General features: G+C 39.2%; 1 protein-coding gene across 1 annotated transcript in view; it reads right to left on the bottom strand.

Moving 5' to 3' along the window:
• Positions 1–8,075: 8,075 nt before the first annotated feature.
• LOC147424511 (succinate dehydrogenase [ubiquinone] flavoprotein subunit, mitochondrial-like) overlaps positions 8,076–15,276 on the bottom strand; it is a 48,191-nt gene continuing 40,990 nt past the window's right edge. The window contains exons 4-16 of the mRNA XM_086499486.1: positions 11,824–11,970; positions 11,590–11,730; positions 10,813–10,898; positions 10,642–10,734; positions 10,494–10,557; positions 10,258–10,401; positions 9,883–10,070; positions 9,316–9,490; positions 9,056–9,226; positions 8,889–8,958; positions 8,684–8,804; positions 8,564–8,601; positions 8,076–8,484 (exon numbers count right to left, since the gene is read on the bottom strand). Coding sequence (XP_086355612.1) covers positions 8,382–8,484; positions 8,564–8,601; positions 8,684–8,804; positions 8,889–8,958; positions 9,056–9,226; positions 9,316–9,490; positions 9,883–10,070; positions 10,258–10,401; positions 10,494–10,557; positions 10,642–10,734; positions 10,813–10,898; positions 11,590–11,730; positions 11,824–11,970 — 1,541 coding nt within the window. The 3' untranslated portion in view covers positions 8,076–8,381. The remainder of the gene's footprint in view (positions 8,485–8,563; positions 8,602–8,683; positions 8,805–8,888; positions 8,959–9,055; positions 9,227–9,315; positions 9,491–9,882; positions 10,071–10,257; positions 10,402–10,493; positions 10,558–10,641; positions 10,735–10,812; positions 10,899–11,589; positions 11,731–11,823; positions 11,971–15,276) is intronic.

Raw genomic sequence — 15,276 nt, 5'->3', positions numbered from 1 at the left:
AATAAAGCATGGAATTATGTGATTTGCCTCCTAGAAAAAAGGCCATTGGTATGAAGTGAGTTTACAAGTTGAAACGTAAGCCGAATGGTGAGATTGATCGTCATAAGGCTAGACTTGTTGCAAAAGGTTATGCACAACAAAAAGGCATTGACTATGAAGATATTTTTGCTCCCACTTGTTGTATGACTACTATGTTTTCTATGTGCATTGGCAGCTCATTTTGGATGGAATGCACATCAATCAAACATTGTTACTGCTTTCTTGAATGGTGATATATTCAAGGAAGTATATGTAACGCAACCTCTCGGTTTTGTAAAAAAGGACAACAAACAAAAGTATGCAAATTCAATAAAGCTTTGCATGGGAGGTTGAAGTAGTATTTTCGTGCTAAGTTGACTTTCAATTGGTTAAACAAAGCTTTTGAAACAGTCCAACTGAAAGCACTTTGTATGTCAAATGTGAGGGTGATGTATATCTCATCGTTGTTTTGTATGTAGATGATTTGCCGAATGAGATACACATTGTTGAATTCAAGGCTGAATTGTATAAGGAGAGCGGCGGGGTGTGCCCTACCCGACTCCGAAAATAAAAAATTCAAGGCTGAATTGAATGCAACTTTCAAGATGGACTTGGGGATTTTGTATCATTACTTGGACGTACAATCTAAGTAGTGTACAATCTAAGTAGTGTGATGGAGGTATTGCTTTGTGTCAAGCAAGATACATGGAGACTTTACTAATTAAGTTTGGACTTGAGGAGTGCAAATCGATTGCTACTCCAACGAAAAAAGGTTTGAAATTAAGTCTTCATGATGCTAGAGATCTTGCAAATGTCACTCTTTATCACAAACTACTGCTGGATGCGTTATTTATGAGGCCGGATATTTAATTTGCAATTTCACAGGTCGGTAAATTTATGCATAGCCCAGGGTCTAAGCATTGGTAGGACGTTAAAAGGATCTTTCACTACTTGAGTGGCACTTTACATCTTGGGTTGTTTTATCCCAAGGGGTGGGGGAACATTGCCACCAGGTTTGCATGCTTTTTTGGACTCAAATTGGGTTGATTGTTATGACACACAAGTGTCCACAAGATTGTTATTAGATTGGGCTCGTTGTTATGACACACAAGTGTCCACAAGTGGTTTTTTCTTAATGTTTGGTAGTTCATGCATATCACGGTGGAGCAAGAAGCAACCTATTATGGCCACTTCCAATTGTGAGGTCGAGTATAGGGCAGTTTTCATAGCTACGATTGAGTGTGTATGGATTAGATGCGCTATGATTGATTTGGATGTTGGACAAGACACTGACACTCTTAAGTGCATAAGCACTTGCAAGAAACCAAATTTTCGCACAAATCACATGAGGTGCATTATCACTATGTCACGAAGAGACTTTCAGCAAGAGAGATCAACTTGCATATGTGCCCACACATGACAACCTTGCATATTTGTTCACAAAGGCTTTGCCTCATGAGAAGGCTGTAAAGATTTGGATTGCTTCCCTTTGTGGATTGATCGTGTCCTTAGGGCATGATACTTCCCCATATAGTATGTGTTAGCCCTCGTTCACTGCATCACTCATGGGGGATTTGTTACTATATATAAGGTAGTGATGTGTGTGAACACACTCAAGACTGTCGGGGACTTTTTCCCTCACTAAAAGGTTTTTTTCCCGTATGCATTGTATATACACCCATGACTCTAGGGCTAACTTATCTTTCTATTTGTGCACTAAACAACATACTCTTTATTGTGTGCCTTGAGCTTCTTCATCTTCTCTAAGATGTGTGTGCATCCCTAAAACCCTCATTCCATCAATCCTTCTGCTCCTCTTTCTACATTTTCCATTTCTCCTTATCCTTTTTCCACTACTCCTTATCGGTTTTCCATTTCTCTGATTCCTGCTCCACATTGGCATACTTCATTGACATTTCCAAATTCATGTTGGTGATGTGGCCTCCACGAGCTTCTACTTGTTTTGGGTTATTATAGTAATCTTGCCCTCTATCTTCTCTACCTCCTCCATCCATTTTTCATCGTGTTCCATAACTGATTAAGGGGGGGGAGGGGGAATTGTCCTCATTTAGGCTCTCATGGGTATGAGTTGTGTAAATGAGTGTATATCGGCATGTGTGTGTGTGTGTGTGTGTGTGTGAGTCTACGTGCGCGCATGCACAAATATGAGAGAGAGAGAGAGAGAGAGAGAGAGAGAGAGAGAGAGAGAGAGAGAGAGTTGTAGGCTTGTCACCTAAGTGAACCTTGACAAGCTTGATACGTTTCTCCTCAAGCACCTTGAATAACGTAATATTTCACAATGATGTGCTTTGTGTTTGTGTGAAGCATTGGCTAGTGTGAGAGCACCCTAACGATCATTGCAAAATCTATAGTGATATTCATATCTCCTAGTAGACAAGTAAGCCTTATAGCTTCTTTGGTGGTATTGACGTAGCAACATACTCTTCTTTTGCAATAAAATGGGATCTACAATCATGCATTGGCTAGTGTGAGAGCACCCTAACTATCATTGCAAAATCTATAGTGATATTCATATCTCCTAGTAGACAAGTAAGCCTTATAGCTTCTTTGGTGGTATTGACGTAGCAACATACTTTGCTTTTGCAATAAAATGGGATCTACAATCATGCAAACGAGACCACCATGGAAGTGCACATGAGAGAATGTAAAGACATGCCACTTCTTGTTGCCCACATTGCCTAATCTGCATATGTTCAGCCAACTACACATTATTATTCTTTTCCAAAGAAAATGCACAACTCCTATGTATCATTCAAATATGCTGCTACCATTGCCTCAGAAATGTTTCCTTTCTATATTTCTCCATAAATTTGCTAACAACACCCACATCAATGACATGTCTATAGAGGTCATAGTCATAGGACACATCGGAAGAGCAGTAGTAAATTGATAAGGAACCTTGGCTAGCTTAGCCATTTCCTCAATCTTCTTAGCTAAGTTCAACATATGAAAGAAACAGAGTACTAATAAACTTCCCCTTATACCCCTATATATTGAAACGTTTGATCTCTTTGGATATGTACTCATTTTGAGTTAAGAATCTTCTTGATCTCATCTTGCATAATTTGCACTTTGTAATGAAGAATCTTCTTAATATTTCTTGCATAATTTGCATGCCAAGAATATGATTTTCTTCACCCAAGAATATGGTTTGCTTCACCCAAATCTCTTGTGCAACTTAGACATCAAAGCATCTATCTCAACGTTGTTCCTCCTTGCTATAAACATATCTTAAGATAAACAAGCTATTATTTGTAACTTTCTCCTCGTAGAGGCAATGATCAATTTTGGTCCTTCTACATTCTTGAAACTTTACAAATGCATCAAACTTGTGATACCATTCTCTTGATGTTTCCTTCAAACCATATGGGCTTCCATTGAGCTTACATGCTAATTTCTCTTTTCCTTTGTCAGCAGAACCCTCTTGATGTTGTATGTAAGTTTTCTCAAAAGATCGCCATCTAAGAATGCTATCTTAACATCCATTTGGACACGCCTCCCTGGCATCTAAAGCAATAATTTCCCATATAATAGTTACGAGAGAAAATAGCTCATCAAAATTTGTACCTTCTCCTTTAAACTTGTTGCAGCCAATGTTTTCTATTACTTAGGCTTCACATCCCTGCAAGCCTAAGGAGACATTGGTTTCCATAACATACTCCCCCAAAAGCTTTTCATTCCATAAGATAGTCCCATCATAACAAGCAATCTTTTTGTAACTTGTCAACATAGCATAGTCTAGACATGGCATAAATAGTTCAAGTGGCATTGATACTCTAGTTCATGTTATCAATGCATTGTGATTTGTCGGCATAATTTTGTCTAGGCTAGCACAAATAGTAGAAGCAACACTTTGCACCATTCTCCACCCTATGGTGCATGGATAGCATGTTGTTTTTGTACATGAACTGGTGGCATAACATCCTAGAAAGTATTCTTTCTCATCTTTACCTCCTTTGGGAAGATTTTGTTCTATCTCCTCTCATCAAAGATAACATCATTGTAAGTCCGAGAGGAATATCTCATGCACCCACTATGTCACACGCAAAATCATTGTCTAAGTGAACGCGTCCTTGCTATTACTATCATAAGTAGAGAACCACTCACATTAAATGATGGACCATAGTTGGGTAGATGTGTCATCTTTGTTAGTGAAAAGATAAGTAGGGACTTAATAGACAAACAAAACATCACCATCATTCTTGTGGCTGCATTAACTTGTTTAATATTTGTCTTATCTTTATACTCTTCCTTGCCATCCTCGGGTTCTACTTGGTTCTTTTGTTCTTTCCTTTTCCATCAGTCCACTCTGTTCCAAATGGTCGAGTGAGTTTAGGTTGTGCACTATAGTTGATTCGCAAACAAAATGTACCGAGGAACTCCTCTTTTTAGCCTCATATAAGTGTTTAGTCTCATATGCTATGTTCTCCATGCTTGCGTGTTTTTGTGATCTAAGCTAGGGTTAAATTCCTTGTTTGCTAGATTAACATTTTGGTTGGTTTGTTGCAAATACTATACTATGTGTCCGCAAAACACACACACACACACACACACACACACACACACACACACACACACACACACACAGAGAGAGAGAGAGAGAGAGAGAGAGAGAGAGAGAGAGAGAGAGAGAGAGAGACACTAAAATGTCTACTTATATATTCTTGACTTTTCATCTTCTCAATGCAAATTTGATGTTTATATGCATCTTGACTTTTCATTTTCCCACATGAAGCAACACGATTGTTTGCTAGGTTTACCAACTAACAGTGAAAGGCATGAAGATAAGTTTTGGGAGAATTTTGATTTCTTTAAGATCTAAGGACCTACATTTGACGATTAAATGTCATTGTTGCCAAGGAATTGGAGAAGAACAAAGCCTGAGAGAAGCACCATCATTTGCATTTGTGTGTTCCTTATGCCACGTTTTCACTTTTTCTTGATGTGGTTTCTTCTTTTGCAATGATAACATTCAATATCTTTCCTATTGCAAGACTTATTTTGATTTTGGCGAGACTTGCTTCTCTTACAAGGATTTCCAATCAATTAGTTTCCATCTTAGTCACCAATAGAGCCGCACTGTTCTTTTCTTGATCAACAAACTTGCATCTAATATTTTGTAAGAGCAAGTTACCAACTACATTGTGAAAGTACTACCAGTGTTAATACTAATCATAAATATGTCCATCATGAAGTTAACTTGTATACTAAGCATGATACTTTCATTATGCCTCCATATTCAACTTTTGGACCTAAAGATTATGTTTCAATGCAACTTTCATTATACCTCCACGTTCAATTTTTGGACATATGCATGGCAAAGATTATCTTGAATGCATTGAAATGCGATGCAATATAGCTATGTTCTTTCATTATGAAATGAAATATCTTCCTCAAAAGATAAAATTTGTTAGAAGGGGTACATACTTCATAAGTATTGCAAAGCCTTAAATTCAACAACATGTATCTCATTTGGTTCCGTGAACAACAAATCATCCACATAGAGAACAACAATGAGAAGTATATCACCCTCACGCTTCACATTCAATGTGCTTTCTATTCGACTGTTACGAAAGCCTCGTTTGACCAAATGAGTGTCAGCCTTCTCATACCAAGTACGAGGAGATTGCTTCAACCCATGCAAAGTTTTCTTACATTTGCACACTTTATCTTCCTACCCTTTAATGACAAAACCGTGAGGCTGCGTTACATAAACTTTCTCAAATATGTCACCATTCAAGAAAACAGTAACAATGTTTGATTGATGTACATCCCAACCAAAATGATCTGTAAATGCACATAGAAAACACACAGTAGTCATACGACAAGTGGGAGCAAAAGTCTCTTCATAATCTATGCCTTTTTGTTGTGCATAACCCTTTGCAACAAGTCAAGTGCAACAAGTCAAGCCTTATGGCGATCAATCTCACCATCCGGCTTACGTTTCAGCTTGTAAACCCACTTCGTACCAATGGCCTTTTTGCCATGAGGAAAATCACATAAAGTCCACGTGTCATTTTCTATACATCACATAAGCTAGACACAATCAAAGCGTAACAATCTAATACATAAGATGCATGGCGAGAACATGAACATACTTCATAAATATTGCATTGTCCAAAACCCTTCATTATTCTTCTTGTTGATTACTATGCAATAAAGAGATTCTGAAAAATCAAATTGATTATTGGGCTTTAAAGCTCTTTCTATCCTCAATAAGCTATAGTAGCAGGCCACACTAAAGTACGTGGACAATATCCTCAAATTGTACAATAAATGGGATACTAGGAAGACAAGTTGCTAAAAGAAGTAGGCAATGCACACAAAACAAGCACCAAGATAGAGCAAGCAATTGTCGAAAGTCCCACTTGCCAAAAAATCAACCTCAATCGTTCCTTAAGCGACATAAAATGTCCATAGAGCTATTGATAAATTCCAAGATTGAGGGGACCTTCCACCTCAAGAAACTCTATTCCAAAACGCATAAGTCACATGAAAAGAACATCAAGGAATATCAATGTGCATAAAGTCGGTCATAAAGCATAGATGCATCAAAAAACATAGCCATACACATACCACAAACCAACGAGATTGCCTTGTGTACGCAAAAACTTGGCCAAAAAATAGCCCAATGCAATCGAGCATACACATAAAGATGGCATTTTCTTGTAGTTTCATTGAGATAAGCGTCATATATGACCATCCCTTACCCTACATGCACATCAAAATAGCATCAATGCATCATTTCTTCCATAAGAGCATAAATGGTGGCATAGCCATAAGCCAATGCACAAAGCCACATCAAAAGTGCATAACCTTTATAAAGACATGAACCATGAGGCCATAAGCGCATCAAAGACATGTTTCCTACTTTGTGAGAGTAGAGGGAGATTTTTTCCCAAGTCATACTAAGTACTTCTCCATCCTATAAAAGGTGAGAAGGTTGTACTTTAACCATTGCATGAAGTTTCTCCCTAAATACACACCAATGTTGTGTATGGTAGTCTTAGGTGTTGGGCCATATATTTGGTATGTCCCAACAAGATAGGTTTGGGGCTTTTTATACCATATTCCTCTTTTCTTTCAAAACCTATTAAAACTGTTTTCAAGTGGGAATTAAATGAGCTCTTAATATTGTAAGACTCTTGTAGGATTTGTCCTCACTACCTTGGTGTAGTTTTAATTTAGAGCTACTAGCAGCTTCAATACTAATAACGATTTGGTCATCCCTTACCTTTAGCACGCACCTAGGCATCTCAACAATGGTCCAGTTTTCGAATCTAAGAATGCCGTTTTTTTGAGGTGTCTTGCGTATTGTTGCTTGATCCCTCTGATCTCGTAGAATGGATCTTTGAACTCACCAAATTTCTTTACTTCGTCTTTCGTAAACATTGTGATGTGATGAGTTCCTTGAAAGTGCAAATATTAGTCATATGAAGGGAGGCACCACTAACTAGCACCCAAGGTTTAGCCTTCTTGAGCATTCAGATGTCGTCAATAGGTCGACATTGCTACTCGAAATGAACCTCTTCTCTACATGCACAGTGTGTTGTCCCATGTTTATTTTGATCTATTTGACCCATTGCTACTCGGAATGAACCTCTTCTGTACATGTATGACACACTTCTCAAACTGGGAGAAGAAACCTTGCACATTGACGAGGCAACTACATTCTGATTTCGTTAAATAGTGGTTACAGACGCTGGCAACATTACTACCTCTTCCACGCAACTTCATTTAGCCCATAGGTAATCAGATTCTAGACCAAAAAGCCATTTGAAATACTTTTCCGAATTAGTAAATGAAGTTCTGAACAAACACTAGAGCTGCAGTATTTCCTCTATTTCACAGCTTCTGCTTCATTTAGTCAAATGATTCAAATACCAGACCAATAGGCACTCAAAATGGAGCTAAAACTCAAGAACCTCAAATTCTTCCAACAGGAATCCTTGAAATGTTCTCATGGTGGTATCAACCAAGTTACCACTCCACAAATTGCGACACACAAGATTATGCAACAAAAGTATACTCAAATATAGGTGGCACCCCAATGCTCAGGGCCAGCAAACGTGCATATACTTAAATCGAATAGCATTACACCTTATTTAGGATCAGCTCTGCTGCAGAGATGTGGAGTTTCCAAGTTCAACTGCAGTAATGCCAATAGCAAACATTTGCTGTCTTTCAGAATTGCCCAAATGTACTCTCCTTGCAAGAAGGCAATAAAAAATTACCCACTATGACGTTGTGTTGGAAAAATGAGCTACGACAACGTGAAGGGCATTTCCAATATTATTCAGCTCCCTGTTTAAATGCCTATCTACTTTTTATGCGTACCCACTTCAATATACACGGGCTTTGGGAGGAAAGCTTTGCACTTCATCATCCAGTGTGTTCATGTGTACTGGTCGGTAATCAAGTTGAACTTTTCCATTCTCCCAATACCTGCCAAGATTGTGGGACTCCATAAAACAGTTTAATATAAGCCACTGACCGGACATAAAAGATTTTAAAGACAACTTACCCGACTGTATGTTTCATCCAATTCTTGTCATCTCGTTCCTGAGCAGCAGGATTCACTCACTTATTGTTAGTGTCATAAATACGACACAATCAATTATCAATTGTAAAGAAGGCCAAATACCTTATAGTCCTCGCGTGCATGTGCACCTCTGCTTTCTTTTCTGGCTTCAGCTGAATACATTGTGATGCAAGCATTTATCAACAAGTTCTCAAGCTCCATAGTCTCAATAAGATCAGAGTTCCTGTGAAACCGAAAACAAGCTATAACTTAGCCTTCCAAATGAGCGAATCCATGCTCTAATTCACCAGATAAAGCTAGTTCCCACCAAACCATGCTTCGATCTTGTACTTTCGCTCGTTCAAAGCTCTTCCAGGTCTCATCAATGAGTTGGCACCCTGCAATAAATCGTGATATTTAATAATGTTAAGGGAGTCCTTAAACTCTAAAATAGCATCACAAAGAACATTCCACGAAATGCTTCTCTTGTCCAACCTTCTTTAAGAGTTTCCTCTGTGCGAAAGACAGCTGCATTATTCTGCATCACTCTCTGCATGTTCAATCTAATCTTTGAAGTAGGTAGATCACCATCTGCATACCGAAGCTTATCTAGCCAGGAAATTGTCTTCTCTCCAGCATTCTTGGGCAATTCTTTTTGTGGCTCCCCTGCCCCACCCAGAACAAAGCAATGACTTACAAATAATCAAACAAACAAAAAGGCCCACCCGGAAATTTTTGACCTTACCATAACTTACCAGGCTTTTGAATTTCTGCTATTTTATTGGCACATGCACGGCCAAAGACCACAATATCGAGTAAAGAATTTGCTCCCAATCTATTTGCCCCATGTACTGATGCACAAGCAGCTTCTCCAGCAGCAAATAGACCTGGCACAACAGCATCTGGATCACCATCTTTGATATGAACCACCTGCACATACATAATTGAGCAATACCTGTCAGTAACATAAATGAGAGCACCGTGACGTCTAGGACTAAAAACTGGCCAAACTGGTTGGCATCCAATGGCTAAGCCTCATGATATTGCTACGATGACAACTCCCATAAACAGGAACTTCCAAAACTGAAACAATGCTACCTAAACAGAAATTTATAAAGTCAGGAAAAATGCATAAAGTGATTGTCCTTTATTTCAGGAATTCTTTGTATTATGCATAGGGCAAAACACTAAGATGAAACCCGGAAACCTGAATAGCACGCATTGAACACCACTTCTCTATAGTTTGCAATTCATCCCGACTCGTGATAAAAAGACATCCAATCAGGATGTAAACATTTTCGAAGCTGATTTCAAAGGTGTACCTCTCCATAGCAATTTGTAGGAATGCCACCCATGTTATAGTGAACAGTAGGCAAGACAGGAATTGGTTCTTTTGTGACATTTACTCCAGCAAAGATAGCTGCAGTTTCTGAAATCCCTGGAAGCCGCTCTTTCAAGACTTCCGGTGGAAGGTGATTCAAATGCAAATAAATGTGATCTTTTAATGGACCTGTAAAAGGCAGAATTGATGACTCCAGATGGTCACAAAAAGCACATAACAGACACGAGGAGAAGAAAATTAATCTTTTTTCTGAAGGGGGGGGGAGTGTTGTTCCTGCTGAGGGTGGGTCTTTTTTCTTTTGCTACACAGGGTGTTGCAAGGTGGAGAAATATTGCAGATTGGCGCAAATACTGACCTACCCCTCGTCCTTCACGGATTTCCATGGTCATCGAACGTGATACAACATCTCTAGATGCCAAATCTTTAGCTGTAGGAGCGTATCTTTCCATAAATCGTTCACCCTCACTATTGCGCAATATACCTCCTTCACCACGTGACCCTGAAATCATTATTGACCCCTCGCCCTTAGTAAACCCAGTCAAGCAAACAATTGTACAAGCATCTCATTGAGTAATAATACACTGAACGTACCCTCTGTGATCAAGCACCCTGCACCATAAATTCCAGTGGGATGAAATTGCACAAACTCCAGATCCTGTTTCATTAAACAAGTGAAAATCACATCCATATTCAGCCCATTCAGTCTGAATTTACCAGCATCAGACAATCCAAATCAAACCTCAAGAGGTATGCCTGCACGGGCAGCCATGGCATTACCATCACCTGTACAGGTGTGAGCTGATGTTGCAGAAAAATAAGCTCTGCCATAGCCCTGGACATAAAGTGTCGAGCATAAGGACCAAGCAAATCAGAATTCACTTGAAAAAATTGAAAAAGTTTACAAGCTTACACCAGTAGCTAAAACAGTAGATTTTGCCCGAAAACGGTGGAGTGACCCATCATCCAAGTTGAGTGCAATGACTCCCTGGCATTCACCTGTAACGAACTTTTAAGAAACAATAAAAAAAGCACTACTTAAAGAAGACATAATGTAATATTTTTTGTACCTTGTCTTTTGATACAATGTGCCCAAGATATTATATCTCTAAATATACTTCTTGCAAGTTTATCATATGACCCAGTAGACCCCATGTTTTAATCTCCTTGCTAAGTTAACATAAAGCCAGGGAAATCCTTGACGACCTCTTTTTTTCGAATGGACTTAAGATTAGAAACATCTCACACACAACCTCCACAAAGAGCTTAGGGGAGGAAGGCCCCCCAATAAGCATATGGACAACTCTAAAATTAAGAGCCACTGAGTTGCCAAAAAGAGATGAACCAACACCCTAAGTTTCTGAGCCAAATGCTTTCATTGTTGAAAAGATGATGATATATTTTCCGAAGTAATTATTGTGACCTCTTGTGCCATGGAGAACTCTTAATTTCTGATGGTATGATCTTTTCTGAGAAACATAGAAGTGTGAGCAATTAAACAACATTGACAAGTATTTAATTATAATCTGAAAAAAAAAAGCCAGGCCCTGTACACAAAGATGTCACTAAATACAGACAGCTTTTAATACAAACCTCTGCTGTTTTAGATACTACTACAGTGCCAGGGGGGGGGGGAAGCAAAACCCAAGAACCTCTCAATTCAGAAAAAACAGTAACACTCGATGCTTACCTTGCTCATTCATCAACAAGTCAAGAGCAAAATACTCCACAAAGAACTGGGTATTGTGTTTCATGGCTTGCCCATATAATGTATGCAAGAGCGCGTGCCCAGTTCGATCGGCAGCACAAGCGCATCTATAGGCTTGACCACCTACAATGAACAATGAGGTAAATTGAGTCCCCAATAAAAGATGTGAGATACCGTCATGCGACATCAAAATATTTTTGAATAACAACAAAAAACCTTTTCCGTAATTCAGGCTTTGACCACCAAAAGCTCGTTGATAAATTTTTCCTTCTTCAGTACGAGAAAACGGAAGACCATAATTCTCTAACTCTATTACAGCCTTGGGAGCTTCCCTACACATGTACTGTATAGCATCCTGATCACCTGCCAAAATGATTTGAGTGCAATAAATGACAGTTCCCAACTTCCCCAAAGAGTTTAGAATCAAATTAATGCCTAACCAACACTGAAAACAATCAATATACAGATAAATACGACAAAAATTTTGAGTTGCCGTTGACATATGCCTACAAATCACAAGCCTGGTCAGTTACACTTTTTCGTGATTTCTAAGAAAAAATAGGTAAGCATTCATCTAAACATTGACCACTCCCAACATAAGGCCTCCTTTGAGCAGAAGGAAATACACTACGATCATTTATGAGACACTTCAAAGACCTCAACCGTTGACAAGAGGCCCTTGCAATGAATCAAAAGTTTCTTTAGGCTCAGTCCACACACGAATACATACCTACTTGATGTGAAAGTTCAGAGGGAACCTATTTCCTTAAGCTTTAATTATTTCTTGTTTCCACCTGTCTTATTATTGCCATGTCTAAATCACACAACCCCCGCAATTCTAGTGTACCCTGTCCATAGCATATACATTTCTCTTGTGTACCTTTTAAGTACCGAAAGATGCATTTCATTGCTTCCCAATGTGGCTTGCTAGGATTAGACATAAATCTACTGACAACTCCCACTGCCTAAGAAATGTCAGGCCGTGTGGCAACCATGGCATACATCAAAGATCCGCAAGTTGATGCATAAGGTATACCCTTCATAGCATTTGCAGCTACATCATCTTTGGGACAATCACCTTTGTTAAGCTTTGTATGTGGCGGTAAAGGCACACAAAGAGGCTTAGCTGTTACAGACTTGGATACCCCAAGTCGGAAATCGGACACAACACATGAGAGAATCACTTAAAATACTTCACAATTTTATCATATTTTTAGAAATAGAGTCGACAGAGCCCGACGTAGTTCTGAGCCTAGAGGTATTGGCCCCAAAATCTCGCGTCCCTTTCAGTATTTATTTTTATATTAATAGCAAAGTACAACTCCCGCGGGCCCTCTGTGCTCAGATGCTCGTCAACACACACTGAGTAAAAGAGGGGCCTTGGGTTCTTATTTGAAGGCCCTTGGCCTCATAATCAAAAGCAAGTACATGAAAAGCTCCAAACTCAAAAGCATTGGGCCAAAAGCAGCCATCGGAAATTGCGGAAGCCTGCCACGTCGCATGTCAGTGCAAAACGCGGAGATTCGTATTGCTGGCACATCGGCATGCCAGTGCAATTCCCAGTCGTCTATACAATTCTGCCACGTCATCAGCTGGTCCATACAATTCTGCTACGTCATCAATTTGTGACATACTCCGTCTTGAAAGAATTGTAATCACCCTCGATTACGCCTGCGAAATTAGACATAAGCCATAAACCAACTCAATAGACACTGACTCTAAGTAGCGACGCACTAGACGACACAAATCTAGCACTTAGACAAAGACGACAGTCACTGTTCATTCAAATCAAAACCATGATTCTTGGCAACGTATTTAGCAATCGCATCTAAATCCTTGATCCACATTCGGATTAGCTAATTCTTATTGCGATCATGTCCATAGATTTCTCAAGACCGGAATGTTGCAATCATTTCATCAGTCATCCCAACTTTCAATCCTGCACTCAAAACACAATCACATGTGTGAGTAATCATTTCCGGGAATTCCAGATCATCAATTAGACACTGAGGTCATACTAAACAGAGTGTTTCAATCATTCAGTCTAGTCATCTTTTTGTTTTGCGGCAATCTCATCCCTGGGAAATTCTTGATGCGCTCACCACATAATCATTCATTCTCAGTCACATCATCATTTAAAAAGCATGATTTTTATCTCGAATCGTGATCGGGTTCATTTTGGAGTTGTCATTGCTCCCAATTGCATTCATATACAAACTTGTCAGGATCTCATTCTCGATGTCACTTGTTATCTGTTCACAAATAGCAAGATCTTCCAGAAGACATTAATTTCATACATAAATCAAACTCATCTTCGATAATTTTCCATTTCAAAATTATTCATTCATAAAGTCAGCAAAAATACTATCAACACATTAGTATCTTTTTTAATTTTCTATCCAGTATCTGTTCTGGAGCGAGTATCTCCTCGTCCAGTTCTATTTCAGTCTGTTAGTCATTCTCATTCTTGTGCCTTTTTGGGGCACCGCACATATATATGTAATTGTTCTCCACAGTCAAAACACTTCCCCGTTTTGAGGTATTCTTCTCTATGTTCCTTTGTCAGTTGGGGACGTGCATCTTTCTCTCCTCTTCTTCTATCGTCATTTGTCGAAGGTTGATCTGTTGGATAAGTTAAGTTTCATGAATGCATAGCAAACCCTTGCTTAGTATGTCCCATGTCACAAGACGGGCACCACATGCAGTAGAAAAAAACAAACTAAACAACTCTAAGCACTTCAAATAACAACTGAACTGAAAGAGATGTACGACATGAGATGGGGAGTGGCGAAGTTCCGCCCCAAGAGAGCATTGGCCCCAAACGCTGCCGCCCCTTTCGGTATTTCTTTTTTATTACTGATTTGCAAAGTACAACAGCCGGGGAGCACCTCCTCTACAATTTGCACGCTGAAGAGTGCCAGAGAGGGCCCCAAGGCTCATATTTAAAGGCCCAAAGCCTAAAAGCATCAAATATGAAAAGTTGACCTTAAAAAAAACGCTTTCCTAAAACTTTGGGATTTTCCTAAAAATCTGCGCGAATTGCGGAACGTCCGTACAAGCGCCACGTCATCATATTTTGTGTAAAGTATTTTGAGTGTGTTCTACTTTATTTGTTATCCCTTTATGTCACTTGGGCCCCATAGGACAGGATTCCATAAATTGGTCAGAACTCTTCTTTAAAAATAGGCCACTCGTCAAGAATTTGTAAGTCTGTAAAACTTCTTCTTTTTCTGCTACTTCTTCTTAGGGTTTTGGCCCCTTGGCAGGGATCTAGAGGTTGGCTCCGTTCTTCAATGGCTTGACACGTCAGCAATTTGTGACATCCCCCCTTCTTGAAAGAAAGTAATTGTCCGTGATTACAATATATCTGTAAACCAACTCAAGTTAGGTCAATTTTCCGAGGGACAATCAGTTTGCTCTTTTTTTTGTTAAGAAGTTGGCTTCTCCTTTCGGCTCTTTTGTTAAGGAGTTGGCTTCCATACCGAAAGTCTTGATATTCCGGTGTAGTAAAATTAGCTATCACACCCAGACCGCACTGATATTCCATGGGTGTCTTGATGCACTAAAATTACATACCCAGGCAATCTCATCCAATTAAGAATACTCAATGGTTCAAATGCTCACATATGCATGTTACAAGACATATAAACATAAAGTCGCCGATGAACA

Source organism: Adiantum capillus-veneris, chromosome 25 (genome assembly GCF_014529385.1).
Source record: "Adiantum capillus-veneris isolate H3 chromosome 25, ASM1452938v2, whole genome shotgun sequence".
In the NCBI taxonomy this organism is placed as follows: domain Eukaryota; kingdom Viridiplantae; phylum Streptophyta; class Polypodiopsida; order Polypodiales; family Pteridaceae; genus Adiantum; species Adiantum capillus-veneris.
Note: the sequence above shows the minus strand (reverse complement) of the source record. Positions and strands in the feature narration are given on the sequence as shown.